The sequence below is a fragment of the Accipiter gentilis genome, chromosome 24 (assembly GCF_929443795.1).
Source record: "Accipiter gentilis chromosome 24, bAccGen1.1, whole genome shotgun sequence".
Lineage (NCBI taxonomy): Eukaryota > Metazoa > Chordata > Aves > Accipitriformes > Accipitridae > Astur > Astur gentilis.
In genome coordinates this window covers 12,969,796-12,997,788 of record NC_064903.1, presented here as the reverse complement: position 1 = coordinate 12,997,788, position 27,993 = coordinate 12,969,796, and the positions used below count along the sequence as shown (strand labels likewise).

The 27,993-nt window shown below is 45.3% G+C and overlaps 3 protein-coding genes across 8 annotated transcripts in view; 1 reads left to right on the top strand and 2 right to left on the bottom strand.

The window, feature by feature from the left end:
• The window catches only part of LOC126050292 (gamma-aminobutyric acid receptor subunit gamma-4), a 338,971-nt gene that overhangs the window by 104,679 nt on the left and 206,299 nt on the right, over window positions 1–27,993 (bottom strand). The window lies entirely within an intron of this gene.
• DNAAF6 (dynein axonemal assembly factor 6) lies at window positions 319–27,882 on the bottom strand. 4 transcript variants are annotated; one of them, XM_049828038.1, is made up of 7 exons: window positions 27,832–27,882; window positions 10,248–10,359; window positions 8,479–8,542; window positions 6,893–6,998; window positions 4,354–4,450; window positions 3,478–3,563; window positions 319–1,058 (listed from the first exon to the last, which is right to left on the bottom strand). In XM_049828038.1, exons 2-7 carry the CDS (start codon window positions 10,338–10,340, stop codon window positions 929–931), a joined length of 576 nt encoding a protein of 191 aa, XP_049683995.1. In that variant the 5' UTR covers window positions 10,341–10,359; window positions 27,832–27,882; the 3' UTR covers window positions 319–928. The 4 variants fall into 4 exon arrangements, with proteins under 4 accessions (XP_049683995.1, XP_049683994.1, XP_049683993.1 ...); XM_049828037.1 differs by lacking the exon at window positions 27,832–27,882 and adding an exon at window positions 10,820–10,918; XM_049828036.1 differs by lacking the exon at window positions 27,832–27,882 and adding an exon at window positions 10,517–10,868.
• The window catches only part of NUP62CL (nucleoporin 62 C-terminal like), a 28,238-nt gene continuing 11,499 nt past the window's right edge, over window positions 11,255–27,993 (top strand). The window contains exons 1-12 of one of the 3 annotated variants that reach the window (XM_049827967.1): window positions 11,256–11,672; window positions 12,506–12,900; window positions 13,620–13,730; window positions 14,185–14,313; window positions 15,733–15,828; window positions 16,742–16,850; window positions 17,002–17,146; window positions 17,561–17,610; window positions 17,731–17,865; window positions 18,564–18,675; window positions 19,146–19,212; window positions 26,611–26,829. In XM_049827967.1, coding sequence (XP_049683924.1) covers window positions 11,392–11,672; window positions 12,506–12,900; window positions 13,620–13,730; window positions 14,185–14,313; window positions 15,733–15,828; window positions 16,742–16,850; window positions 17,002–17,146; window positions 17,561–17,610; window positions 17,731–17,865; window positions 18,564–18,675; window positions 19,146–19,212; window positions 26,611–26,702 — 1,722 coding nt within the window. In that variant the 5' untranslated portion in view covers window positions 11,256–11,391 and the 3' untranslated portion in view covers window positions 26,703–26,829. Of the gene's footprint in view, window positions 11,673–12,505; window positions 12,901–13,619; window positions 13,731–14,184; window positions 14,314–15,732; window positions 15,829–16,741; window positions 16,851–17,001; window positions 17,147–17,560; window positions 17,611–17,730; window positions 18,112–18,563; window positions 18,676–19,145; window positions 19,213–26,610; window positions 26,830–27,993 lie in introns of those variants that run through there. The other 2 variants (XR_007509487.1, XM_049827968.1) reach the window with 2 other exon arrangements.

Here is a 27,993-nt window from a genome sequence, read left to right as displayed (position 1 = left end):
TGTACCTAAAGTCCATCAACATGCAAGGCCCTGCTTGTCCTCTCCACTTTGATTATTGAGCAAATACCTTTGTTTCCTGCATGATTAACAACATTAAATGAGTATCTTAGTCCAGCAGCTAGTAAGAGAAACATCTTGGTTACCCATCTCTGTAGCTCTAGATGGGACCTGAAGGCCAAAGAAAAGCTTCAGCCCTTTAAGTGGTGCTTTGTTATGCAAAGTCCCTCTTGTCTCACTTTTAGGAAGTCTCTTGGGACATAATATAGAGAACTAGAGTGAAAAGTAACTGGAGTTGTTCATTAGAATGCATTGTTTTATTAATCAAGAAAGATCAGAAAAAGCTGGAGGGACAGCAGATGAATAGATGACACTGAACCAACACATTGTCAAAAATTGTTCAACAATCCAACTATAGTTGGTTACCTTGTTCTGCCAGTGTAAAGGAGCCTCAGATGTGGATATGGATCCCTGAAGAGCTTTGATCTCATCAAGAAGTAGCTAAGAGGAGATTCTGAACTGGTCCCAGTCACAGCAATGGAGGCCAAGCAAGAATATTAGCACTTGCAAGTCTTGCAACAGTAAGTAAGCACCAGACTCATTGACCAGAGCCTCATTGTGCTACTTATCGGCCATAACCACAAAAAGACTTTCTCTGGCTTACAGAACTGTAATCTCCTATTTTCTGATTCACAGAGCCTGTATCAGACTGAAGGAAGCAGAACGTTAACCAGAGCAGTGCAAGAACTGGACAGCCTCAGCTTTAAGAACCTATAGGTGCTACATTCCTCCTGACTCATTCAGTTTCTCCAAGGATATTGCCCTTGGGCTGTTCCAGGGAAACAATCTACTATTTCATGACCAGTTAGGTTTCAAGAAGACTTCAAACTAAGAGATTACTTTTTGCAAACTTTCTCTATTTCTCTATCCATCAAACAAAATTTATGAAATCAAACTTCCTTGATACTCTCAAGGTAACTTCCAGGGTCTCCTCTTCAGAGAGGAAACGAGCTTTACCGTTCTTGCTGTCTACATGGTAGGGGAGGTGCAGCAGCAGCTTCCTGTAAAAGAGGATACAGTGAATTTCAGTGTCTCAGACTGGGTGAGCAATTGAGATGGCATTGCAAGTTACTCTTGCAATTTGACAGTCAGTATACCAAGGCATGTTCTTTCAGTATATCTTGTTCTCATGACAGTTTGTGGGGTTCCTACAATACCAGGTGCACTGCTATACAGGCCCTGAAATATTTCCAACACTATTCCTTTCTTTTGGCTGTGGCTATGACAACGGTTTCCAATGATGGATTGTGAGCTCTCTCCACTGTTCTTGCTTTTGCACGGTGCTGCATTTTAAATGCAGAGGAAGGAGGAGCTGCATTGATAATGGTCTCCTGGTGGTAAAAATCTGAATAATGCCTAAAGCCTGAAAGTGTCTTCAGGAGTCTGTCTTCTCTAGTAAAAACAAAGAAGCGGTACAGCCTGATTACAGATTCCGGCCAGTACAGTTTCACAAACGGTTTATCTATACTGCAAAGCACAGTTCAGTTATGAGAATGGATTTACAGTTACAAAGTTGCTGGGATTTTAATCTACATTGAAGATTAATTCAGTGATCCCCCACCTGAGGCTCAGGCACATAATACACAAAAAAAAGCTGGACCTTGGACTCGGGAACTATTCTACAGTCCCTTGCTATGTTAGACATACAGCTTTTCCTGGAATGGCTGACAAGCCTTCCAGTTTATCTCCTCACGAGGATGTCTCAAGTCTGGACCCATTCAACTCTTCTCACTGACAACAGTTCAAACTTATTTGCTCATGCAAAACCCAGACTCTTTCCCCTCTCATCCCAGGCTTATATATTAACAATATAAATGATGGGTCAGTCTTGGACCTCCACTCTATTCACAGTGCAAACAGAATCAAGGACACTTTAGAATCAACAGATCTGCCCAGCCAAACACTATAAAGCCTAACAAGACAACACGGTAGCATAGATGGTGGTCACTTTAAATTGGCGTTTAAGTCATGCTGATTCTTTTTCAGACCTTTTCAGCTGTCTTGTAGGAGCCATGGCTGAAAGACATACAGTCAAAACACCTTTGCACCACACCTACTGAAGGCAGCCATTTGCTGTAATTTGGAGAAGTCGTTAAATCAGCTTGGCTTAGAATCAGCCCCGGGACTACAGAGTTGGAAACAGTTCCTTTGAGGCATCCTACACATCTATGAGAGTACGGAGTTTTTCAGTACGTAGAACTTGAAACCTTGTTTGTTTCTTTCATATGGAGAAGACTTGTACTTATATTTGTGAAAGCAGCACTGGCTCAGGCTGTACCCAAGCAACCATTAGATTTACGGCGAACTTTTTATTTGCTAGGCTTGTGACTAGAGACAGCTGGATACTAAGAAGATAATGGCAGATCTGAGTCACCAAAAAGATAGAATTGCAAAAGAAAAAGGATGCTGAAGTTTTCCTACATCTGCAGTATTGCATTAAGCTACCTCTTTTACTACCTATAGGTTCTGCAAGTCATTAGCTGAACAATTATTCCTCCTGATTTTCCAGTTTCACAGCTAGCACTTCCAAATATTCTTCCACTCCTGTTGCATCTTTGGGTTGAGTCAAAGCAGTGGGTAACCAACTCAGCCTGGTTTTGTCTATGAGAAAGGTGGCTTTTCTATAGTTAGTCCACTAGGGACAGAACTTATTTGGGCCTTAATCCATGTCCTACACCTTGAATTTATTTGCAGAAAGCTATTCATATATGATCTTCCCACATCCCATTCAATGCAACAAGTCAGCCCAGAGAGAATTAAGCTTTCTTATGAAAGCACTCTATTGTGAAGAAGTACTTGAAGCAAAACAGACAAGGGAATTATCTGGAAATCTCAGGCAGGGTAATTGCATGCTGTGGGAAAAATGGAGGAAGACTGAGAAGTCTGAGAGTACATCAGTCACTTGATTATCTTTGTAGGTTTGAAATAGCCCTATTAAAAAAAGAACTCAAAGGAAATCTCTTCAGGGAAACCTTGTAACATTTTCATCCCTGCATCCATGCCTGGATATGTCCACAATTTGTCTTTCAACTTCTGAAAATGTATCTGCACATCTTGGACCATCTTCAGTTATATATTTGTACAAATTAGTATTTAGAAAGCAAACTCGCAAGAAGTCCTTCAGGACCGTGGGCAGTTTTTTGCCAGACATTTTGGGCCCTTGAAGCCTTGCTGCTTAAGTAGGCAAAATCTGTCTTAAAGCTATTTTTGCTAGAACAGTATCACAGATTCAAAGTTAGCACACTATAAACCTATGGAAGGACTATGGTTGTTTTAGTCCATATCTATTTTTCATGTGCAATTAATAATCCAATCTTCATCTTTAGTTTTGCTTTCCACACAGCATTCAGTTGAAGGCTCGGTTAAACCTCCTTTCAACCAAGATATTAACTGTACTTCTATCAATTGTGTTTCACTTACTTTTTGGGAGTTCGAAGGTCAAGAACCTTGTCCTGGATATCTAATGTGATGTCTGAGTACTTTGTCTCTGGTAGCTTGATTTTAATCTGAAATGATGGGTAAAGGTAAAGCTGTGGTTAGATATGTAGCCCTACAAGCCATAAAAGATCTCATCTTCATGAATATTTTGATGCTAGTGTCAAAGAGCAACATTCCAAATAGGTAATTTGTATCAGAGAAAATATGATAGTGAAAACCATTGCTTTCAATAGCTTAGTGATGTGTACTGATATCCTATTTTCTTCAAAATCCTGAGCCAATAATGTACTTGACATGTATTCTACATCCACCAAAACCCCTGGCTTTGTGTATTCCAAGGACAGCTTTTTTCTAATACAAAAACTGCACAGCAGTTCTACCTGTCCTGAAGTTCAGAAAGCAGGGAAATCTTTCATCATATAATAATGGGACAGGATCGATACCTGCAACTTTAAAGACTGTCAGTATTGTAGCATTATGCTAACTTGTATACCTTGTAATAAATGCAGGCAGAGGAAAACTATCTCCTTCCCAGCCCCTCTCCCCTCCAAAACTGTGTCCAAGATGAAACTTCATCTTAGAGCTACTTTCTATTTTCCCCAAGTCTGTATGTGGCATATGCATTTGCACAGATTCTCCTGGGTACACTAGGACCTTGAGAAGACATACACGAGTTCCTCAGGTTAGCAAGTGTAAATATTATCTACAAATGCTTGAAGAACTACAAGAAAATCCTACAGGAGGCCGAAGGCAGCAATACAGCTTGGTGTTTACATTCTGTCCCTCAAGAAGGTGGCAAGATTGAAAAAGGCAGAGAAAGGGCACAAAGAAGGGAAGGGAGATACAGGTTCAGCTCACCACTACATCTTCACAGCAGGCTGTGGAGGGGTCTTTCCTGCTCATCCCAAAGAAGACATCCTCTGTTCCCACACACTGTTTGAATAAAATCTGATACCTGAGAAAGAGAAATAGTTGCCTAATAATACTGGAGAAGGGGCAAGAGACTAAAGGAGATGGTATTTCTCAGAGGACTGTAAATATCCTCATCGCATGGTCTCTCCTCCTTTTCAAGGCTTCAACCCATCTGCACTGGGTTTCTGTTCAGAGCCATGACTAAGTTAGCCAGAAGACAGGTAAAGATCATTCACTGCACCTTCCAAGGCACTCACTTTGCTGCCTCCACTAACCAGCCTTTGCAGGATCAGGAAACGTATCCTAACTGAATATGATACCTATCAACTAGTTAAATACCACAAACTCTTGGGAAACAGATTTCAAAAGGATGCTGTTGCAATTATATGTGTTCTGTTCTATCTTTCAACATATTCTTGCAGCCTGAGCATAACAGTCTTTTGTCAGATTATAATTGTTTTGCATTTGGCCAACATTTATTTTCTACCCCTCCACATCTACAAAATGTAGAATCACGTACTCCCTTGCTCTTGATACTTAATGAGTGAGGAAATACAAACGAAATTTGTATTTAGAACATACGTTACTCCTACTATATTGAGCAAAATAAGTGGAGTGAGTCACTTCTCTAAGCTGTTGGAAAGAGTGTATGGAAGGTCTTTTTCACATCTCCAGTGTTCATATGCATATGTAATAATTCCTAAGTCAATGAGAAATCTGTCTAATAGCTCTGGATGCACCTCTCTAGCCATCTGTTTTCCTTTTGGGCCATTTTCCTTGATTCAATTTGATGAACTATTACAAAGACTTATACTCTCTTTTCATCTGTGCAACACAGGTCGTAATTGCTTGAGACTAGAGAAGCACCACATTTTACCCAGCAGGGAGAGGAAGGGTCAAAAAACGGCATGAGAAAAGCTTCTGTTGTGCCCACAATACAAAGACAGCATGTTCTATACCTCACAGGCGATGGTTTCAAGAACAAGTGTACAACTGTATGTGAGGCTATAGCTGAATGTCAAATTCAGAAAGGCTGACTCTAAGTTCAGGTGAATCTCAGTCCTGTGTTTACATCAGGAAATTGAACACCTCATGGCATGACTTACGTGCGGAGAAAAATGAGGATTCTGGACTACAAACTAGCATACAATGTGCAGCTTCATGGGCTTCAGTCCATCTGCTCCAGCACTCCAGGATTTGACATCAGAACTCAATGATTAGAAATGCAAAGGCTGCTTTGTGGATTGACCCTGAAGGCTTTCTGACTTCTACAAACTACAACTAACATGCCTGATTGCATCTATTTCAAGAACATTTTTGTTATTGTTTTTCTATGAGCAAGGGAAAAGACTCTGGTTTTAGGCTGTCCCTTGAAAATGTAAGATTGCATGACAAAACCTAAAAGTTCAAAACTGCCTGCATATAGCCTTTCTTCTTGTAGCACTATTTGTCTCTAAAGAGCTTAATTCTTTGAAATGCAAATATAAGTTGGAGTACTTTATGAATTTATGAGTATGAAAAATGAATGCATCTCAGTTGCAGCAGGAAAAGACAGGTATTTCACACAAATGGCATATTTGAAAGCTAGTAAATCATTTGGCTGGCCTAATTCCTTTCCTAATCCCACTTTATACAAGTACCTGACACTGCAAGTAATCTTATGATGGGAAAAACCAACTCTACGTTTCTGTTATGAGATCAGAAGGTTTCCAAGGGAGAGGTTAAAATCACTCCTCTGGTGTTCCTTTAGATGCAACACCAATATCCCTCCTTTCTCCTTCCATGACACAAGCTTTTCAGATGGCTGTTTCACTCAAATGCAGTAGATGCTCGTATTTCCATTATTGCTATGTAAAGCTGTGCTGGTTTTGGCTGGAGTAGACAATTTTCTTCACAGTAGCTAGTATGGGGCTACATTTTGGATTTGGGCTGAGAACAGTGTTGATAATTCAGGGATGTTTTAGTTATTGCTGAGCAGTGCTTACACAGAGTCAAGGCCTTTTCCACTTCTCACCCCACCCCACCAGTAAGTAGGCTGGGGGTGCACAAGAAGTTGGGAGGGGACACAGCTGGGACAGCTGACCCCAACTGACCCAAGGTTATATTCCATACCATATGACATCATGCTCAGCATATAAAGCTGGAGGAAGAAAGAGGAAGGAGGGGACATTCAGAGTTACAGCGTTTTGTCTTCCCAAGTAACCATTACTTGTAGTGGAGCCCTGATTTCCTGGAGATGGCTGAACACCTGCCTGCCAATGGGAAATGGGGAATGAATTTGTTGTTTTGCTTTGCTTGCACTTGTGGCTTTTGCTTTACTTATTGGACTGTATTTATCTCAACCCACGAGTTTTCTCACTTTTACCCTTCTGATTCTCTCCCCCATCCCCCTGTGGAGGAGTAAGCAAGCAGCTGTGCGGGGCTTAGTGGCCAGCTGGGGTTAAACCACAACAAAAGCCCATGCAGACAGTCTCAGCTCACTTACTCTGGCTGTTCTCTAGGGTCCCAGGTATCATCAAATTCAGATCCTTCTGGGACCTCCTCTGCACTCCAAATTGTTTTCCTGTTTTCAGATTTCACTTGAAAAGTACCTGTAAGTGATGATAAAAATCACATTGTCATATTATGGAATGTATCTGTTCCTCTAGGTTTGTTGAGAACTTAGATTTTTCTAGGCTTTAGAAAAATCTTTGTATTAAAAGCATTCTAGTTAATGATTACAGTCTCCTTCACCTCAGTATCTTATGAATGAGAATTTGCAGAGGGAGGATGTTTTCCTTTCCCTTAAATCTCCTTCACCCAAACTCTATGTCAAGGAAATCCTCCTTTCAGGCATAAAAAAATCTAGCACTTCAAAATGGATAAAGTGTAGAAGTATGAAATATTAATCTTCTCCAAGCCCCCTGACATGAGATTTTTAAGTGAGCAGAGTCATTTACAAAAGGACCTCCTCCTCACACAGAAATCCAGTTCTTCCCATTAACTATTGAGCACAGCCCAGATAATGTACTGAAGACACATGAAAGTTCACAGGCAGAATACTATGGTTTATGCCTGTCCTACATGGAAAAAATATATTTTCTAGGAGGGTGGTAAAGCTGTAACTTCAAGATTGTTATAGTAGAATCTCTGGCTATTGTTGGAATCCCAAGCAAAAATACTCTATTTGTTATATTTGCCACAGTTCCTTTCCTGCTACACTCATCCTGGTCCTTGTTGATCTTTCTTATGGCTCATAACTAAGCTGCCCAATAATGTAACAGCATTAGCTCCAGGAAGAACTTTGCATCAACTTTGCCAAGACTAAACTTGTCTTCCTTTCTTTCCTGAGTACAATCCAAGGTGTTGACACAAATTTAGGAACCTTCAAGATATCTGTTCTCATTGTCTGAAAGTCTGCCTTTTTATACGATGCCAGAACACCTGGAGTCAGGTGAAGCATGTAACTGTCCGTGGTTTCCAGGCAAAGAACTATGTGCAGGAAGGAGAATAACTGAAAAACGTCTCTCGGTCAGTTGAGGGCAGCACTGAACAAAGCTTCTATTTTCTCCCATGTGTGGTCTAAATAGTTGTGAAACTTTTGGGGAGAATATGGTATGACTGTGTTTCACGGTACATGTTATAGCTCTTCTTCCATATAGGCATAGGCTCAGTTCCATGCAGTTTACTCCACGAAGATACTTTCAGGTGAGTACTTAGAAGCCCATCTTCCTTGTTTGCTCTAAGTGAGAATTAACAATTCCATGAGCATACTTATACACAGCTTTTTGCTGCTCAGTTATGATTCCCCTTAGCCCATGACCAGGCTGTGCTCTGTACTCTGTTTATCATCATCATTTGAGGCTGCTGTGTTCTGGAGTTACCCTTTCTGCTTCTCTTTGTATATTTCACAGTTAAGCTTTCAGGAAACAAAGAATTTTACAGTGGAATTGTAAAAATGTAGTGCTATTTCCATCTCAAAGGTCAGTGACCACTCTCTTATTGAAGCAAACCCTATCAGTAGTAACTTACTACAGCTGTTATAGTCTGCTAACATGGGACTGAATGCTAAAACATACAAACACTTCTTACCAGTGGCCTCTTTCTTTACTGGTCCAATACTACCAGGAGTCATGGTGCTAACAGAACAGTGTGGCTGCAAAAAAGGTAAATGGAAATTCAATCAATTTTCATAGAGCCCAGCTCAGTAACAACAATAATGTTAATAAATATAAAATGTTATCTGAGGTCAAGCAAATCCCTGCTAGAATCCTAAAAATATTATCCTACAATTTCATGACCGAACCACTGAACGTTCTCTCTTCTTCACTCTCCCCCAGCAGAAAGTGTCTTCAACACACTGGGTTTAAGTAGAACTCCCAGAAGCACAGTATTACAGACAGATGTGCTTTTTGAGTATTAGTTTCCATGGTATTTTGGCAAAATTTCCATGCTTTGCCTGCCATGAAAATATTGCAGGAAACCAAAGGTGCTACATGAAAACCCCATCACAGCATTTGGATTCCTTTTGACAGTAGAGATCATATGAGGCAACAACATTTTCCTCCAATTATGAAACAATTTAGTACTAATAGGCCAACAAGAGGCATTTCTCTATATGTGAACATTTCTTGGTTTGATAAAAGTGCCTCATATGCACAGAACATTAAATTAAATCAAAATAAAGATTTCAATTTACCCAGATTGACTCAGACTTAATTGACATCCCTTGTGGCAATTTTCCATTTCTGTCTCTGAAGTGTCATTCATTTTATTAATAAGATGTAAACAAATTCTTTTAAAATCAGGCTGTTTACTGCAAAGATGGAGACCAATAATGCTAGTTTTAAAAGGCAGGCATTAAACAGCTGAAGGGTAGAGTGTGAAGGACCACATCTACCACCTACTGAAAGGAAATTTCAAGGGATATGCAGCCCTTTTATCCCAAATATTACTTCTATTGCCACTACTAGTGCACAACTGCTGGGTCAGACAGCTGGCTCTTTGTCGAGGAGTGATTTGGAGGAATGCTGAGGCATTTGCCATTTTTGTTATCCATGTCACAACTTTTGACTTGTTCAAAATCCTGAGAGACTTGGCAAAGTTTTGAGCCTTCACAGAGGCCTTCTACATTGTGATTGTTGGCACCTCCTGGGATATTTCTCCCCAGCACACATGCATGCCTACATAAAAGCAGCAGTTGCATATTGCAGGAACAATGTACGTTTTCCAAGAGCTATGATTTTCATCTAGTCCTGAGAGGAATTGATATAGAAGAATTGAAAGATATTTCTCATTAATCATTCAGATCATTCACCTTAGAATGATTACTCACCCCTCCCTATTCTACAATCACCAACATATCTATTGTACTTCAGTGATCAATTATCTCTACAGTTCTTCAACGGCTGACACACAAAATTAGTACACTCAGTCACCTGTGGATATTTTAGTCTTTACTCAGAAATTGAGCAGCAACTTTTCTCCCTTTATATGAAGTATTTAGCTGTAATTGCCTTCATCTCTGGCGGACTTCAGGGAAAAGTAGGGAGAAGACTAAAGTATCTAAAGCTCTTTCAACTACATGTTCCCATTTCCTTCAGGCTGAAAAATTAAATCTCCCTCCCATTTTGTGGTCACAATCTCTTCTTGTTTTCCTGGGGCATCTTCCTTATTCTCTCCCTCAAGCGCTTCTTACCCTAAAAGTATCTTCTAGCTGTTTCAGTCAGTCCAAAACCTTCTAAGGTTTTCATTCTCTTTTTACTCACTCTGGGAAAAGAGAGGTTTGCTTCTCCTCAGTTAACAAGGTTAGGCTATGGTACAACATGTAAAAGAAACAGCATTTCTTATGACAGACTCACCACATATTCATCATCATCATCATCATCTTCTTGAGCATCATGAAGTAGTTTGGCAAGCAACTGCAGAGAAGAGCCTGAGGAAACACTGTCCATATCAACACCCACCACTCACCTATGCAGAAAAGACAAGTGACAGGTGAAGAAAGAACAAAATGTGTTCTGTACTGTCTGTAAAGAACAATTTTCCTAATGAGTGTTCTGGAAGGGTAAATTTTAGCCGACCTCTTACATGCATAATGTTAAAACATATATAACAGAATATAATCAACCTTTCCTCTCTGTGATCAGATTATAGACTCTTTTGCTCCACAGGCATTAGTTGCAATCACAGCTCAAGCCTTACAGTGACTATTAGATCTGCCTGCACCCCATGTCAACACGGAATGGCAGCTACTGCCAGGGCGAGGGCAGTAGGACGCCTTGGCTCAGGCCTGGCGCTAAGAAGCCAGGCAGAAGTATTCGCAGAGGTTCTCTGCCCGCCGGCCCTGCTCCAGGCCGGCTTAGGACAGCCCCAGCTCCAGGCCCCAGCCGAGGGCGAATGGAAACGCGGTGTCGGGGAAACCCGCCCTCACCACGGCGCCGCTTTGAGGCCGCACAGCGGCTCCCGGCCCCGCGGCACGGCCGCCGGGGCAGCCCACCCTCCCACAGACGCCCCAGGCCCGGCGCGGCCGGGTCTCCAGCGGCAGCGAGCAGCCGCTCTGGCCCGCCCGGCCGCCCCGGTGCCGCCGCCGGCCGCGTCCCCCGTCACTACGGCAACGGGCAGCCCCAACGGCCCCTGCTCCGCCCGCCTCCTGTAGCCTCGCGAGCCAATCCGGCCGGCCCGCCCACGAGCGGCGGCGGGACTCGCCAATAGCTGCTGAGGGCGGGAAGGCGCGGCCGGTGGTTGGGAGGCGGCGGAGAGGGGCGGGCGCGGAGCGGCGGCAACGTGCGTCATCGCTGCGCGCGCGCGCGGCGCTTGGCGGCTGGGGGCGGGCGCGGCCGCCGGTGGCGGTGCGCCGAGCGGGTCGGCGGGTCGGCTGTCCGGCGGAGGCGGGGGGCTGCGGGAGCCGGGCCGCCGCCGTCCCCGTCCCCGCCCGGGCGCGGGCCCGGGTCTGGGTCTGGGTCTCCTGACGGTGGCCGTCCCTCTTCCCGCAAGGCCGCCGCCATGAACCAGTTCAGCTTCGGGTCGGGCGCGGCGGGAGGCGGCTTCACTCTGGGCACGCCGAAGACGGCCGCCACGACGGCCACGACCGGCTTCTCCTTCTCCGCGCCCGCCGCCTCGGGGGGCTTCAGCTTCGGGAGCGCGGCCCAGGCGCCTGCCGGCAGCCAGCCCGCCGGGCTCTTCTCCTTCAGCAGGCCGGGCGCTGCCGCGCAGCCGGCCAGCTTCAGCTTCGGGACGCCGGCCACGGCCACCGCGACTCCGGCAGCAAACGTGTTCCCGCTGGGGTGAGAGGCCCGGGGGCCGGCCGGAGCCGGGGTGGGCGCGTTGGCTTTGCCGAGCGGCCCCGGCCGCGGGGGAGCGCGAGTGGGTGATGCCCTCCTCGTGGCTGTGGAGGTGCTTTGCAAGCAGCTCTCAAGGGAGCGAACCTGTTGCTCCTGTGCCTTAGAGCTCCCGCTGTGCTGTAGCACATCCGGAAAAGCGTCCGGCGAGACCTGGTCCTTGTCGATGCCGACTTTTTCGGACGGGCGAGGTGTTCCACGCTGCGCTCCGTAACTGGGGTACCGATGCTTGCGTGAGGCAAGGATAAAACTTAGCGTCCGAGCGCGAGACGACGTGTCCTTTCCGATCCGAACCGGGAGCGCTCGGCCTGTTTCTTCAGCCAAGCGGGACCGTTTTGTCCTTAGGAAAGGCCGTAAGCTTTGAGGTGATTCGTCAGAACTGCTGTTGTGTAAGAGGCTTGCCAGATGGGAGCTGTGGGAAGGGAGCTCAAGTGGGGACTAGCAGTAAAAGTTGAAAAAAATAGTCTTGTGTAGGGGAGGTGAAGAGGGTGCTTGGGAGCTGAGAGAATAAGCAACTCCGCTTACACTGCCAAAATGCCTTCTGGTGCCTGGATGGGTTGGAGGGTAGTTAAGGCAGTAGACTTAAGAGACTGGATCGCTGGTGCCAGGAGCTGCGATGCAGTCTTCGTCAACATTGAAGCGTAAGCCTGGTCAAGTGCACGCCGTTTTGTGAGGTGGTTTCTGCTGTCAGCAAATGGTCTGTAAGAAACTTGACTGGATGTACGTGTCAAAGAGATTGGCTTCTTTTCTTTTCTTTTTACTTTTCTTTCCTTCTCTAGGGCAAATGCACCAAAGTTAAACTTTGGAGGCAGCACTGCAACTCAGGCTACTGGCATCACAGGGGGCTTTGGATTTGGTAGCTCTGCACCAACCAGCGTGCCCTCAAGTCAAGCAGCAGCCCCTTCTGGCTTTGTGTTTGGGTCTGCTGGCACCGCCGCCACCACCACCGCCGCCACCACCGCTCAGTCTGGGACGACCGGAGGGTTTACTTTTTCCAGTGGCACCACAACTCAGGCCGGAACAGCCAGCTTCAACATCGGCACTGCAGCTCCGCAAGCAGCGCCCACAGGGTTGACCTTTGGAACAGCACCTGCAGCTGCTGCCACCACTGCTGCCACCTTAGGAGCTGCAACCCAGTCAACAACCCCCTTCAGCCTTGGGGGGCAGTCCTCAGGTGAGTGCCTGGGCTTGAAATGGCAGCTGTAGTCAGGGAGCCTGCCATCACCGAGAGCAGCTGGGGATGGTGTGGAGGTTCTGCAGCCTCCTGCTTCTGGTGGTGTGAAATGAAGCGAGTGGCTGGAATCAGTGGTTTTTCTGATATGCCCGTCCAGTGTCTTCAGTGTCGAGTAACGATTGCTATTTAGCCTTTGGGTTTGGAGAGTGAGGCTGAAATAATTTTGCCAGTGTGTGTGGAAGCGCCAGCTGCATTTGAAGCGCTTTTAACATGTTTTTGGTGGGTTTGCTGGTGCAGAGGGAAAGGGCTGGGGAGCGGTGGGGAGGGTGAGCCGCAGGATGTGCCCGTCCCACTGTTCACCTCCCTGACGGCAGGAACCTGCGCCCTCCCGCAGAGTCTGGCAAAAGCTCAGTTTGCAGCTTTTGATTTACATGTTGGTGATGGCGCAGTCCTCGGAGGGAAGGTCGTGAGCTCTGGGGTGAGGGTGATGTTCACCTGTGTTAGAATTGTTCTTGAAAGTCTTTTTAGGTAATGAGCTCTTTAGGTAATTAGCTCTGGTTTGTTTCCTGGCTAACGCGGAGTACTTGTTACATTGAACGTTAATGTTTTTCTGATACTCTTACTGCTTCTAACTTGACTGTTGCTGCGATCAGCAGAAACTACAGCGTCTCTGTAGTAAAAGGTCCGTCTTTTCCTTTTACTTATGCTGCTTGTTCCAGGTCTAAACTTTGGGTCATTGCCGTCAACAGCAGCCACTAGTGCACCCACAGCAACGCTGACCGCTAGTACCAGCCAGGGACCCGCTCTGTCCTTTGGAACCAAACTTGGAGGTAGGAAGTGATTCTGGGAAATAATTACTCAAGCCTTTATGAATTTGCCGTCCTTCTGGGAACGGTTTTCTGACCCGGAGTCTGGAAATGGGCTACAAGCGCTTGTTACTGTGAATTTGAAGTGGCCTCAGTAATCTGTGACGGGTCATACAGCCGTTGGACTTGGTATGCTGTATTTTTTATTGCGTCCCACGTGCCAAGTTCTGTTCTGTAGTTGTGGCTGGAGCGTAGTGGAAGGATTTAAAGGGTACACTGGGAATTGGAAACGAGGTAGAGCTGAGGGTGAATAAGAGGAGAAATAGTTTAAAATTCTTACATAAGCCCAATACACATCCATAATAAAACCCGGTGTAGATGGGCAAATTTGTGTCCCGTTCTCAGCATGATTCTTCTGAAGTGGGCGAGAGCTTGATGCGGTCTGGTTGTACAAGGTGGACGCTTTTTCTGTTTGTAGTACCATCCACAGCTGCTACAACTGCCTCTACCACCACAACCTCCATTCTTGGTTCAACGGGGCCTACGTTGTTTGCATCTATAGCGAGTTCTTCAGCACCGACGTCGTCTACCACCACGGGCCTCTCGCGTAAGACACAATATACAGCTTTTATGTGTTGTGGGGATTAAATGAGCAGCGTGGTTGGTGCTGCCTGTCAGTAGTGGAGCTGCAGATGCTGGGGTGATATGGGAGAATTGAAAAGGCCAGCTCTTCTCGCTCCTCTTTGCCACCTTCCTTCTTTGTGATTTCTGGCAAACTGTCTTCAGTGGTGAGGCATGGAGGGTTTTGTTCAAACCAAAGCACTCTTTAGATTCAGACTGGGCAAGCAGCATGGGTCAGTTTTAGCTGTATGTGAATTTTTTGTGTCTCTGTCTGGGTAGCGTTGCCACAACTGAGCTTTCTAGTGATGTTTTAGCTGCTGTCTTCTCCAGACGCCAGTGCCTTGAGTCTGGTTGCATCTGCCTTTGACTCTTGCATTAGGTGTTGGCGCTTCTTTAAGAACAGTGGTCTGTGACAGTGGAGATGCAGTGTGCTAAAAACAGGTATTCACACAGGCGTATGTTTCCAAGTTCCTCTGGTAATAACTGGCAAGTTTCCTCTTGCAAAACTATTTTCATGGCAGGAAATAGTGCCTGTTTTCTGATAGCTGTAAGGCAGTAGCCCAGGTTTGAAGATGGTCCTAACAGCTTTCTTTCTGAACCTGCAATGAGATGTTAACGCTTCAGTTTCCTTTGGTTATGGAGACTAGCTACAGTCAACGTTTACCAGAGCTAATGCAACTGTTCCATAGGTAATGCTGCCTGACGCCTACCTCTGAAAATTTAGGCAGCTGCTCCCAAGGACCTTCACAAGTTTTATGTTAAAGCCGCACTGGTTACTTTTAACTGATCAGCTGCAATTTGTAGATGCCATGTATACCAGCCTAACCGCTTGTGTTTTTAGTAGCTCTACAATGCTTGCACTGCTACTCGAGTTCCAAAGCTGACCTTAACCTTTGTGTTACAGAATGCTTTTAAGCTAATGGGCATTCTCTGTTTATGAGGATGTCTGAAACCTTGTTCTTAGATGATGATAGGTGGGTTGTTTCCAGGCAACCGAGATGTGACCGGCATGTTTCCTGTAGTATGTGCAACTGTATTGCTTTAGCAAGCAGGCTCATGCAGAGATGGCGTTTCCTGCCTGCCCGTGTCTGGTACCCATTGCTTATTTTAGCATTTGGTAGCGGTTAAATGTTAGATAATTCAAAGTAGGTAAAGAGAAGAGACGGTAGCTTGGCACCTGGGTTGATCAAGCTTCCTGGAAGAAGCGCAGAGCATTCTGGCTATTTTATAGCTTCAGCCTGCCTTTTTCAGTGTTGCGTCTGGGTGATCCTTCACCTGAGCAGTAATCCTGGTTAATACAAGTAAAGAGCAGATGGAGATGGGTGAGCAGGCAGGGTAGAGCTTTTCAAAGGGGCAATGTATTTAATGGGTTATGCAAGCTCTTAATGTTGTCTTTGGTTTGCAGTTGGTGCCCCTTCCACTGGGACAGCCAGTCTTGGAACACTTGGGTTTGGATTAAAAGCTCCTGGAACAACAGCTGCTGCAACAAGCACTGCCACTAGTAAGAACTAGATGCTGAAATAACACAGTATTTCTTTCTGCGATCCTTCTTTTCCATCTCCCCAAGTGCACAGTTATTTATGACTTCTGAGAGCCTGTCCACGGCGAAGGGAGTTTGGGTGAAGGGAGGCCCGTAGGCTTTGATGTTGTAGTCTGGAGCAAGTAAAGTGAATAGCTTAGCTGCTCCTTCTCTAGCCTGCCTGTGTATGTGCAGAATTGCTCTAAGGAGTGAGGGCGAGGTGTCCCGATGGGGGAAGGGAGAGGCTAAAGACTTGCAGGGAGCATTAGGGAGAGATGTTTTGCCCCATTAATCTGTTTCTTCCATATCGTAAGTTTCAAAGTGTAGGATTTCACTAACTTTTCTTCAAAAACAAACAACCAACCCCCCCCCCCCGCCCCCCAAAATAAAGGTTTAGATGCGTGCTGTATTTAAGTGGCAACCCTCCTGTGAAAACCTGCAGTGGAATTTGCTGCTGCACAGTGTTGGGATTCAGGGCTGAACATCCTTTTCCGGATGCAGTTATCAGTCAGTTTTCAGTGTAGTAACGTGGATGCTGCTCAGCTCTCAAGGTGTTCCTAAAGCTTGTTTCTGGAGTATCTGTGAAGAATTTGAGCTCAGTGCCTAGAAGTGTTGTGTAAGTGGCTGCCAGTACCATGTGATAGATGCCCTTAGTTTTGTGAAAACATGGAAATGGCGTGTCCTGCAAAGATGCAGGAGAGGAACTGGGTGTGCTGGTAGTTATTAGGCCTAATCTTAAAACACAGGAGACTGAGAGGGGTGTGTGGCCTAGGGCTGTGTTTCTTTGAACAATGCCGCGGTGAAGTGCAGGTGAGGTGTTTATTGCACCTGTTCTCAATTTGTTAGCTAGCAGAAGTGTCCTCTTCTGTTGTGTGACTTGCATCTCTTCCTTCAGGCACTACTTCTGCTTCTGGCTTTGCTTTGAATCTTAAGCCATTAACTACAACTGGTGCGATTGGAGCTGTGACTTCTACAGCTGCCATAACCACAACCACCACCACCAGGTGAGTGTTGTGTTATAACCAGCTATCTCCTGACTGGGGCAAGAGGCAGTATTAATGCTGGTATCTGGTGGAGGAAAGGGAAGTGAGTGTTGTCATGTTTATATTTTGGGTTTTGATCTTGTGTTCTGTACTGTCTCATGCTTCCTCTCAGTGCGCCTCCAGTGATGACTTATGCCCAGCTGGAGAGTTTGATAAACAAGTGGAGTCTGGAACTGGAGGACCAAGAGAAACACTTTCTCCATCAAGCTACGCAAGTTAATGCCTGGGATCAGACGTTGATAGAGAATGGAGAGAAGGTAAGGTGACATGCAGTGTAACCTGATTTTGCTTGCTTGGGATCCCTAAAGGCCTTCAGTGTTAGAGATGCGGCAAGCCATTTAGTGGGACTTTCTACTTGTAAAAAAAAAAAAAAAAAAAATGTGAATTTTATCTGGATGCTTGTAAAAGACTCACTGTATGTCTGTTCTGGCCTTTAGGCATGGAAGCTTGGAAATGTGTTCTGTGAGTTTACACTGTTAACTACACAAGTTATCTTAGGGTGGAGCTTTCAAAGCCAAACCTCCATTATTCAGTTTTGGGTTTGTAAATCTTTATGTAACTGTTTCTTGTTTCTAGTAGACATTTGTATGATGCTGGCTTTCTCAGTTCCACCACTCTTATGAATTGAGTTTTGAATTTTTGTAGTATCATTAAGTGTCTTCTGTTTCCAGATTACTTCATTACACAGAGAAGTAGAGAAAGTGAAGCTTGATCAGAAGAGGTACGAAACTATGAACGCTTGAAATGATGCAAGAAAAGAAAGAAAATCTTGGGTTGTGGTATGGCAGATGTAGAATGTGTATAACCTCTAAGTTGAGTAGCTAACATTTTCTCTTTCCAGACTGGATCAGGAGCTAGACTTCATTCTGTCACAGCAGAAAGAGCTTGAAGACTTGTTGACCCCTCTGGAGGAGTCTGTGAAGGAACAGAGCGGGACTATCTACTTGCAGCATGCAGACGAAGAACGGGAGAGGACGTAAGACAAAGATCTGCTTGGAACATGTGATGAGCAGGCTAATGTGGTGATGATCAATCAGCAAGAAGTAGAGTTGGGATGCATGACAATGTGGAACTCTCTATGGCCTTTTTCAAATATGTAATCCTGTTTTATGCACAGCAACTTAGATTTCACGCATTAGAAATAGGGGAATTGCGACGGGAAGCCCTTGAACGAGCATGAAAAGCTCTTTGGATGTTGTTCTAATCAGCCGTCTGGGAAAAGGTTACTAATTCTGGCATAATCTCTAAAAATCAATGATTATTTAGCGATGGAAGTGATGAGAGCAGAATGCACTATGTGTGGCTCAGGCATCCTTGTAAGCCTTAAGTGTTGACTCGTAGCAGGGTAATTAAAAGGAGTGTCTGTCTGGTTCAAGAGATGTGAATCTTGAAGAATCTGGGCGAGCTGGTTCCTTCAGTTCTGACAAAACCTTCCAGAAAGCCCTCCACACTATTGCTTGTCTGTCTCCATGTTATCTATGAAGAGAGAAAGAGGTTAGGAGTTACTTCATCTGTGTGATAGAATGCCTCTCATGGTGCTGTTCCCACCTATCTGCCAGCCTTGGCTGAAAGGCGTGGAAGCTAATTCTGATTGCCCAAAGTTGGTGTGACTGGGAGCAGGTCTTCTGAAGTTTGCTTTAATTATTCTGACCTTGGTTCCCATGCGTTTTGCAGCTATAAACTGGCTGAAAACATAGATGCTCAGTTGAAGCGTATGGCACAAGATCTGAAGGACATCACTGAGCACTTGAATACATCAAGAGGCCCAGCAGACACAAGTGACCCGGTAAATCCAAGCTTTATTTTGTTGTGCATTGGTAAGAGAGAAAGGATATTTAAACAGTTCTAACTCTTCATTTGTCCACTTGTGGATACTTTGCTGCCCGTAGTTTCAAGCTTGGAAGGGTATTTTGTTTTGTCCTTGGGTTGGTTTTCTCTTCTGGTAAAACTTGTGTTGTAACACAGCACAAGCCAGCCTGACTCGTACTTGCTCTGCAGTTCTCTTAATGGTTTTCAAAGTATCTCATTCTGGTATGAACTCTGGTTATTTGCTTGTTTTCTAATGGTAAAGAGAAGCAAGGCAACAGAGTTCCTGCACAGACTTCCCTGGGAAATTGGCTGCTAAGTTAGCGGAGCTCCACATATGAGAAATTTGAATGCATCATGTACCAAAGGGATGGACAGGCAGGCTGTTTTTTACCACGCTTAGCTTTTATGTAGTGTAATAAATTACTTGCTCCTTCTCTTTCTACTCAGCTTCAGCAGATCTGTAAAATTTTGAATGCCCACATGGATTCGTTGCAGTGGATTGACCAGAACTCAGGTGAGAGTCATCTTGCAGCTTTTGGGGAGTATAAACAGAAAGCATGTAGCATGTGTGCAAGTGTGTTTTGAATGTAACTTGAATTCCTGAAGATCCCTGAGGAATCTTCTCCTCATCACCTTTGTTGGTACAGTCCCTTCTGTGCTTGAATTCTCCTGATGTACATTAAAGGCCTCTGCTGAGAAGTAATTCTGGGCAACTGCTAATGTTTTACAAAAAAGCAGTGCTTGAAATGCGTCAGTGCAAAGCAGAGGGCTTGAAATGCGTCAGTGCAAAGCAGAGGACTTGAAAACCTTATGCTTTATTCTATCAGACTAAGGTTAAATATTTCAACTTCTAAAATGTTGTGGGGTTTCCCTTTGGAATAGGAAAATTGGTGAGGGTGTATGTGTTTAATGTTGTCATCCTGCCCACCACAACAGGAAAGCCACATCCAGGTAAGCCTGAGCAGCATGCATTTATCTGCAGGCATGGTAACTCTGGAGTCATGGTGTGGAAATTTCACAGTAGCAGTAACTTGAGATGTAGTGCAGAGCAGCAGATGCACTCGACAGTGAAAACTTGATAGTGTAGTTACTGTTGTTTCTTGGGTTGGATTTGCCCTTAACGAGTATACCATGGTGCCATACTGAAAACAAGCAGAAAAAAAGGAACTTTTCTTGCAGGGAGTGCCTCCTTGTGAGGGATTCAAGAATTCTGCATTCCACAGGTTTTGATTTTAACTGATGTTAGCAGCCACACGGGGGCATGGCAGAATAAAGCAGTGCTGCTCTCACCAGCACCAAATTGCACTGTCTGGCTGCAGTGCTGTGAAAGTGCTTACACCTGGTGTACTTCTTGAGTGAAAGCAGGCATACTGCTATCCATGTTTAACTAGTATTATTGGCTTTGGTCAGGATTTAATTTGGCTTTTTCTTCCGGAACATAGGTGCTAACTTCTGCATTGCAAACTTGCCTGTATAGGGAAGTCTGGTGCAGCTCCTGTGGCATCAGAATTCTGATTTTACAGAATGTGTGTGAAAATAGCAACCTGTTTCCTTTAAATTTTCCTAGAAGGAAGACGCATTTTTTTTCCTCTGTCATTCAGTACTGAAGAAATTGTCTTATCAGTTAATAACGATTCATTCGCTTTGCTGGGAAATGTACATCTAAAGAAACAGTTCCTCTTCAGTTCACCTTCAAACAAGAAAGAGGCAGTAAGCCCAAGAAATTGCAGTTTTTAAAAAAGGTTAATGTACCTCACTGTTTCCGTGGGGTCCTTAGCAAGGAGAAGAATTCCTGTTACTACTGTGTATGTAAAAGTGGTACTGTTAAAAACCTCTGTCCTGGTTTCAGCTGGGTTAGGGTTAGTTAATTGTCTTCCTAGTAGCTCATATAGTGCTGTGGTTTTTAGCTAGGTATGAGAAGAATGTTGATAATACTGATGTTTTCAGTTGTTGCTAAGTAATGTTTAGTGTAAAGTCAAGGATTTTTCAGCTTCTGATGGCCAGCCAGCAAGAAGGCTGGAGAGGCACAAGAAGTTAGGAAGAGGACACAGCTGGGACAGCTGACCCAAACTGGCCAGAGGGGTATTCCATACCATGTGATATGTCAAGTATATAAACAGGAGTGGGGCTGGGGCGGGATCGCCACTCAGGGACTAACTGGGCGTCAGTCATCGGGTGGTGAGCAATTGCATTGTGCATCACTTATATATTCCAATCCTTTTATTATTACTCTTGTCATTTTATTAGTATTATATTAGTTTCTTCTTTTCTGTTCTATTAAACTGTTCTTATCTCAACCCACGAGTTTTACTTCTTTTCCTGATTTTCTTCCCTGTCCTACTGGGTAGCGGGAGGGGAAGTGAGTGAGTTGCTGTGTGGTGCTTAGTTGCTGGCTGGGGTTAAACCATGACAGTCCATTTTGTCACGCAACCTGGGGCCCGAAGGGTTGAGATAATGACAAACCTGACCAGAGCTTGTTAAAACAAATTTGTTATGAGCATTCATTATATTGGTCTAACAGTCACTGGTCACTATGTTGATTTATGTGTTCTTGGAGTTGTTGCTCTTGTTTTTAAAGTTCTGTTACGTATCACCTCACTTGCTGTATGTAGTCCCGGTGCTGCTGCTTATCATCTGTGGGAGATGAATTAAGGTTTTCGCTTTGATGTATTGTATAACACTGGTTTATGGTATGATAAAGTTATCGGTTGTGGGATTAATCTGGTATTTGCACTCAGCATTGTCACCTTTATACTTTGGGAGCCATCTGTGGGAAACTATTAATAATTACACCATTTACCTTTCCTCCTTGGAGAGACAATCTATGGGTGGGGTACCTTTCTTCCCTTATCTCTTCTTCAGTCCAGTTAAAATGGTGTTTGAGAATTTTGAAAAATTTAAATATCCTTGGGATGTTGAGACCAGCACAGTCCTAGCCCTACTGTTAGGCATTAGCATGCTTCTGAATGTGGTTCAACTCTTGTTTAAGGTTAAACAACTATTTAAGAAGATTACCCAGAGATCTGCCCTGAGGCTGGATAATTATGAGTGGCAGGGTGTGTGGGGTAGTATGGGCAAGTACTTAGAACAGTGGGCACCTCCAATGTTTTGGAAATTCACTTCTGAAGAAGTGCAGAATCTGGAAGAACTAGTGAAATATTTGGAAAAGGTATGCTGTCACCCTGGCAACTGAAGAGAGATACAAATCACTACAAAGTGCTGGGGCCTGGCCTATGCCTATAGAGCCCTGTTCAACACCACTCAGTACCTTCAAGGGGAAGAGAAGGTCTCTGGATCTAACAACAAGATGACAGGTACTGTGGCTACCCAAACCTCGGCAAGCGGTACTGCAACTGAACCAGCAGACAAACCCGCACCAGTATCAGTTGCCCCATACAGAAGAAGAAATAGACAAAAAAATCAGTTCGCTTAGCGAAGGATGAAGATGAGCCAGGGTCATCATGGGAACAGGAGGAAGAGGCAGAATCAGAGGTAATCACCTGATCCCTATCTTTGAGTGAGCTGCGGGATATGTGAAAAGATTTCGGCTGCTGTATGGGTGAGCGTATTATCACCTGGCTTCTCTGATGCTGGGACAATGGGGCTAATAGGTTGGAATTAGAATGTAGGGAAGCCAAGCAGCTGGGATCGCTTGCCAGGGAAGGTGGCATTGACCAGGCAGTTGGAAAAGGGACACAAGTGATCAGCCTCTGGAGGCGACTCCTTTCAATTGTGAAGGAAAGGTACCCCTTTAAGGAAGATGTTATATGTCAATCAAGCAAGTGGACCACCATGGAAATAGGTATCCAATATCTGAGGGAATTAGCTGTGCTAGAGATGATTCGTTATGGCCTGGACAACCCACAATTACCCAAAGATCCAGATGAAGTCCCATGCACATGACCCATGTGGCGGAAGTTTGTATGCAGTGCACCATTGTCCTATACCAACACACTGGCGGTAATGACCTAGAAAGATGAAGTGGCTTGCCAACTCTGGCAATACAAAGAAAATATCTTCTCCTCCCTACAAGCTTGCATTTTGGCTGTGGAGAAGCTGTCCCAGGATGTCCAGCAAATCAAAGAGGATATGTCCTACTTCCCACTTGGAAGGACTAATGTCTCAACTATTAGGAGTGAGCGTTCCTCTGCCCGAGAGACAGAATATAGAAGGTACACACCACGAGGTATGCTGTAGTTTTACTTATGTGATCACGGAGAGGACATGAGGAAATGGGATGGAAAACCTGCCTTGGTCCTAAATGCATGGGTACGTGAGTTGTGGGGAAAAAAACACCACAAAAGGGGATTCTACCAGGAAAAATGCTGCTCCAGTTTCCAAACAGAGTAGAAGGGCTGATCTTATTTCTGATCCTCTTGAAGGGCCTTCTGAGCCAATTTTATGGGAAGTGAGTACTGGATACTCTGACCAGAATTAGAGGGGCCCTGCCTCCAGACAGGTGGAGGAAAGGGATAGCTGGGTCTATTGAACTGTGTAGATTTGATGGCCTGGCACGTTAGACCCACAGGAGTACAAGGCTCTAGCAGACACCGGTGCACAGTGTAGTCTAATGCCATCGAGTTATAAAGGGGCAGAACCCATCTGTATTTCTGGTGTCTCAGGGGGATCCCAAGACTTAACTGTATTGGAAGCTGAAGTAAGCCTAACTGGAAATGAATGGCAGAAACACCCTGTTGTGGCTGGTCCAGAGGCTCCATGCATCCTTGGCATAGACTGTGAGGAGAGGGTATTTTAAGGACCCAAAGGGGTGTCAATGGGCTTTTGGTATAGCTGCCTTGGAGATGGAGGGACTTGAACAGCTGTCTACCCTGCCTGGTCTCTCAAGACCCTTTGATTGTGGGGTTGCTGAGGGTTGAAGAGCAATGAGTGCCAGTTGCTACCACAACAGTGCACTGGCGGCAATATCGCACCAACCAAGACTCTCTGATTCCCATCCACAAATTGATTTGTCAACTGGAAAACCAAGGAGTGATCAGCAAAACTCGCTCACCCTTTAATAGTCCCATATGGCCAGTGCGAAAGTCTAATGGGGAGTGGAGACTAACAGTAGACTATCATGGCCTGAATGAAGTTACGCCACCACTGAGTGCTGCCATTGCGGATATGCTAGAACTTCAGTATGAGCTAGAGTCAAAGGCAGCCGAGTGGTATGCCACAATTGACATTGTTAATGTGTTTTTCTCAATCCCTCTGGCAGCAGAGTGCCATCCACAATTTGCTTTTACTTGAAGGGTGTCCAGTACACCTGGAATCGATTGCCCCAGGGGTGGAAAGAGCCCCACCATTTGCCATGGACTTATCCAGACTGGACTGGAAAAAGGTGAAGCTCTGAAACACCTGCAATACATTGACATCATTGTATGGGGCAACACGGCAGAAGAAGTCTTTGAGAAAGGGAAGAAAATAATCCAAATCCTTCTGAAGGCTGGTTTTGCCATAAAAGTAAGGTCAAGGGACCTGCACAGGAGATCCAGTTTTGGGGAATAAAATGGCAAGATGGATGTCGTCAGATCCCAATGGATATGATCAACAAAATAGCAGCTATGTCTCTATTGACTAATAAAAAGGAAAACCAGGCCTTCTTAGGTGTGGTGGGTTTTTGGAGAATGCATATTCCAAATTACAGTCTGATTGTAAGCCCTCTCTATCAAGTGACCCAGAAGAAGAACGATTTTAAATGGGGCCCTGAGCAACAGAAAGCCTTTGAACAAATTAAGTGGGAGATTGTTCATGCAGTAGTCCTTGGGCCCGTCCGGGCAGGACAAGAGGTTAAAAATATGCTCTCTACTGCAGCCAGAGAGAATGGCCCTATGTGGAGTCTCTGGCAGAAAGTACCTGGGAAAACCCGAGGCTGACCCCTGGGGTTTTGGAGTTGGGGATATCGAGGATCTGAGGCTCACTATACTCCCAACTGAAAAAGAGATATTGGCAGCATATTGAAGGAGTTCTAGCTGCCTCAGAAGTGGTTGGTACTGAAGCACAGCTCCTCTTAGCACCCCTAATAACAACAGATGATCTGTGTTGTGGCTGCAAGTGCTCTGCAACTCTTCTGTGCGATTGCACTGTCTTTTGTGTATTTACACTTAAAAGCTTGTTATGGCTGTGTGATAATGCTGCAAGAAAATATGTATATACTCCTAACAGCTTGTGTGGTTCACCTGTAATTTGCATCATTTGATTACCATTAACCTTGTTAGAGAAGCGCAGTTCAGTGCAGGCATCTGGTATTAGTCACTCTGCAGTTCAGACCCTGGGTGTCCTAAGGGAGAGAGTTGGGCATCGAATCTCATAAAAATATTTTGATAGAGTGGTACAGCAGCAGGATCAGCTCAAGCTGGGTACCTCTGGGGAGCGACCCTGAACAAAGAAATCCCTGGGCCATTATACTCTTACAGACTATGCACTTGCCCTTCGTGCAACCTCCACACCCCTTTCACGCGCCCTTTGGTCCAATAGTGATTCTGGCCTGAGATCTTCTGACTCCTTGGATTCCTTCACTGTTGCCAGGCAGGCTGATATCTTGTCTAGTTGCAGCTGCTGTTGACAGTTGTTCCCTCCTCATTGTCTGGTTCGTGCTGCCTCTGAAGGCCTTGTCTTGCTTGAATAGATACAAATTCAGTACAAGTTCAGCAAATCTGCATGAAAGTTTGCAGCTTGCAGGCTAAGCCTTCGGCAAATCTAGCTACTCAAGCCAAGAAGGTGAACAGCATACGAAATCCCACATTACAAGTCTAAGTGCTTCATTCTCTTTAAAACTTACTTATTTAAGCTGAACAACTAATATTCTTAACAACCTATCCTGCCACAATTAAATAGACTTGCTGAACAAGGATGTGGGGTGGTGCTGCTTCTACAAGCGAAAGGAGTGTGTGGACAAAGCCTTGTTCTGACCTTCTGCCTCTCCCTGAGAGAACCAGAAGGTCTTCTGTTTCGTAGTGACAAGTGAATTCTGAGTTGGGCGAGAGAGATCTGTGAGACAGTGAAGCAGACTGCCATTTTATGCCATAATTATTTTTGCATGGTGGATTTTTGAAAAGTGACAAACTGAAGTGTGTTGCCTAGTGTGTTACTGGAAGGTTCTGGGTTTGGCGTGCTGTACGAGATAAAACCAGAGCTGGACTATCTATCTCCAAGCCACAGGCTGACATAACGTCGTAGCCCTGTTGAATAGCTTCTGATAAGCTTTCATGGAATGAAATTAGAAACTGCTTTAGCTTGTGCCAAGAGTTTTTGTGTATTGCGATGCCCGCTGCATTCAAAGGTGGTGATCAATCAGTGGCTTACGTATTTCCAAATCAGTGATCTGCAAATAACAGATGATGTGTGTTGTGGCTGCAAGTGCTCTGCAGCTCTTGTGTGCGATTGCACCGTCTTTTGTGTATTTACAGTTAAAAGCTTGTTACAGCTGTGTGATAATGCTGCAAGAAAATACGTATATACTTCTAACTGATTGTGTGGTTCACCTGTAGTGTGGGTAATTCAAAGCGAGTATAGCGGGGGGGTGGGTAGGGGAAACTGGTTTATAGAGCCATTGCTTTCCCTCAAGCTGCAGACCAACGGTTCCTGTTCAGGGAGGGTTTGCTCTGCGCTCTGATGCAGTGCCCTGAAACTACAACAGACTGGCATGGCAAACAGTGCCAACAATATGTCCCAGGATTCTTCCAGTTCTGCCTGCCAGTCCCTGAATGCCTGAGAATACTTTTTAGACAATGTTCTTTCTTTGCCTTGGAGTGTTAGCAGTGCTTTGTGTTGGTTTTTCATCCTTCTTTGTGCACCGTGAAATCTGAGTGACCGTCAAAGTGAAAATGTTTTTCTTTCTCCTTCTGCAGGCTGAACTGTGCAGGTTGTGTTTTAGGGTGATTGTAAGATTAACCCCTTGTGTCTCCCACAGCCGTGTTGCAGAGGAAGGTAGAAGAGGTGACAAAGGTTTGCGAGAGCCGCCGCAAGGAGCAAGAGCGCAGTTTTCGGATCACATTTGATTGAATGACTCAAAGTTTAAAGGATTAACCTAAGATCTCCACAGAAAACGGAGGTTGTTGGGGACGTAGGTCTCAAATCATGACCGGGGTTTGTTTCTTTTCTTGCAATAAAATTTGTTGCTTGTTCCAAAGCAGTCTTTGCAGTGTCTGACCGGAATTCACCCGCTGCAGTCTGAGAGACCGCATGAAGTTTGTGCTGCAAGTATGTGCTGTGTGTGTCTCTGTTCTTCATAACTGCATGCAGACTGGCGAGATACACAAATGCTGCCCTCGAGGGATTTAAGCAGTATGTGACTCCGCGGCTGCGCTCTCCAGTACTTGAATGTAACTGGACTGTGTTTAGTTGGGACTTCATAAGCTTGTACTCGGGTCCTTACAGAGGTGGTTTAATGAAGAGCTGTCCTCAGAAGGAGCTGCAGCATCCGGAGAGACTCCAGTTCTTCCTGTCACTAGCTGGAGTTTGTGTTTAAATTGGGTATGCTTCCACTTCTGAAAGTGGGCCTTGTTTTCTGTACTTTTGGCGAGAAACTGCTGTTGTGCTGGTACCTGTAAGGAGAATTTCTACGCAATTAAAAATTGGTAGATGTGCCAGTAGAAAAATGGTACTTGTGTGGTGATTTGGTGTAGCGCAGCTTGTGCAGTCGCAAGGGTTCAGGAAGGAACAAGGTCAGCGAGTCTGCTGCGAGGACTTTTTAAGAGGCAGAGTCCCATCGCTGCTTTTTGATCAAGTGTGATTACAATGCACGTTCCGATGCATCTTCACTAATAGAGGGAAGTGAATGATCATGTATGTCGCAGACCTGCCCTCATACTCAATTCTCCTCTGCAGTTTATGCTTCCGTTCTGCGAAATGCTGAAGGGGTGCGAATAATGCGCAATGGGCTTTTGTTCATGTTTCCCTTTCTCTATCTGCCTTGTGTTCTACATCGTCCCCTGGAAGGGAGGGCAGGGTGGCTTACTGGAGTCATTTACTGACTTTAAGGTGAGTTGAAACTTGTCAGTTGCCCGCTGACTTCGTTTAGGGCAGAGGTGTTCGCAGAGGTTCTCTGCCCGCCGGCCCTGCTCCAGGCCGGCTTAGGACAGCCCCAGCCGAGGGCGAATGGAAACGCGGTGTCGGGGAAACCCGCCCTCACCACGGCGCCGCTTTGAGGCCGCACAGCGGCTCCCGGCCCCGCGGCACGGCCGCCGGGGCAGCCCACCCTCCCACAGACGCCCCAGGCCCGGCGCGGCCGGGTCTCCAGCGGCAGCGAGCAGCCGCTCTGGCCCGCCCGGCCGCCCCGGTGCCGCCGCCGGCC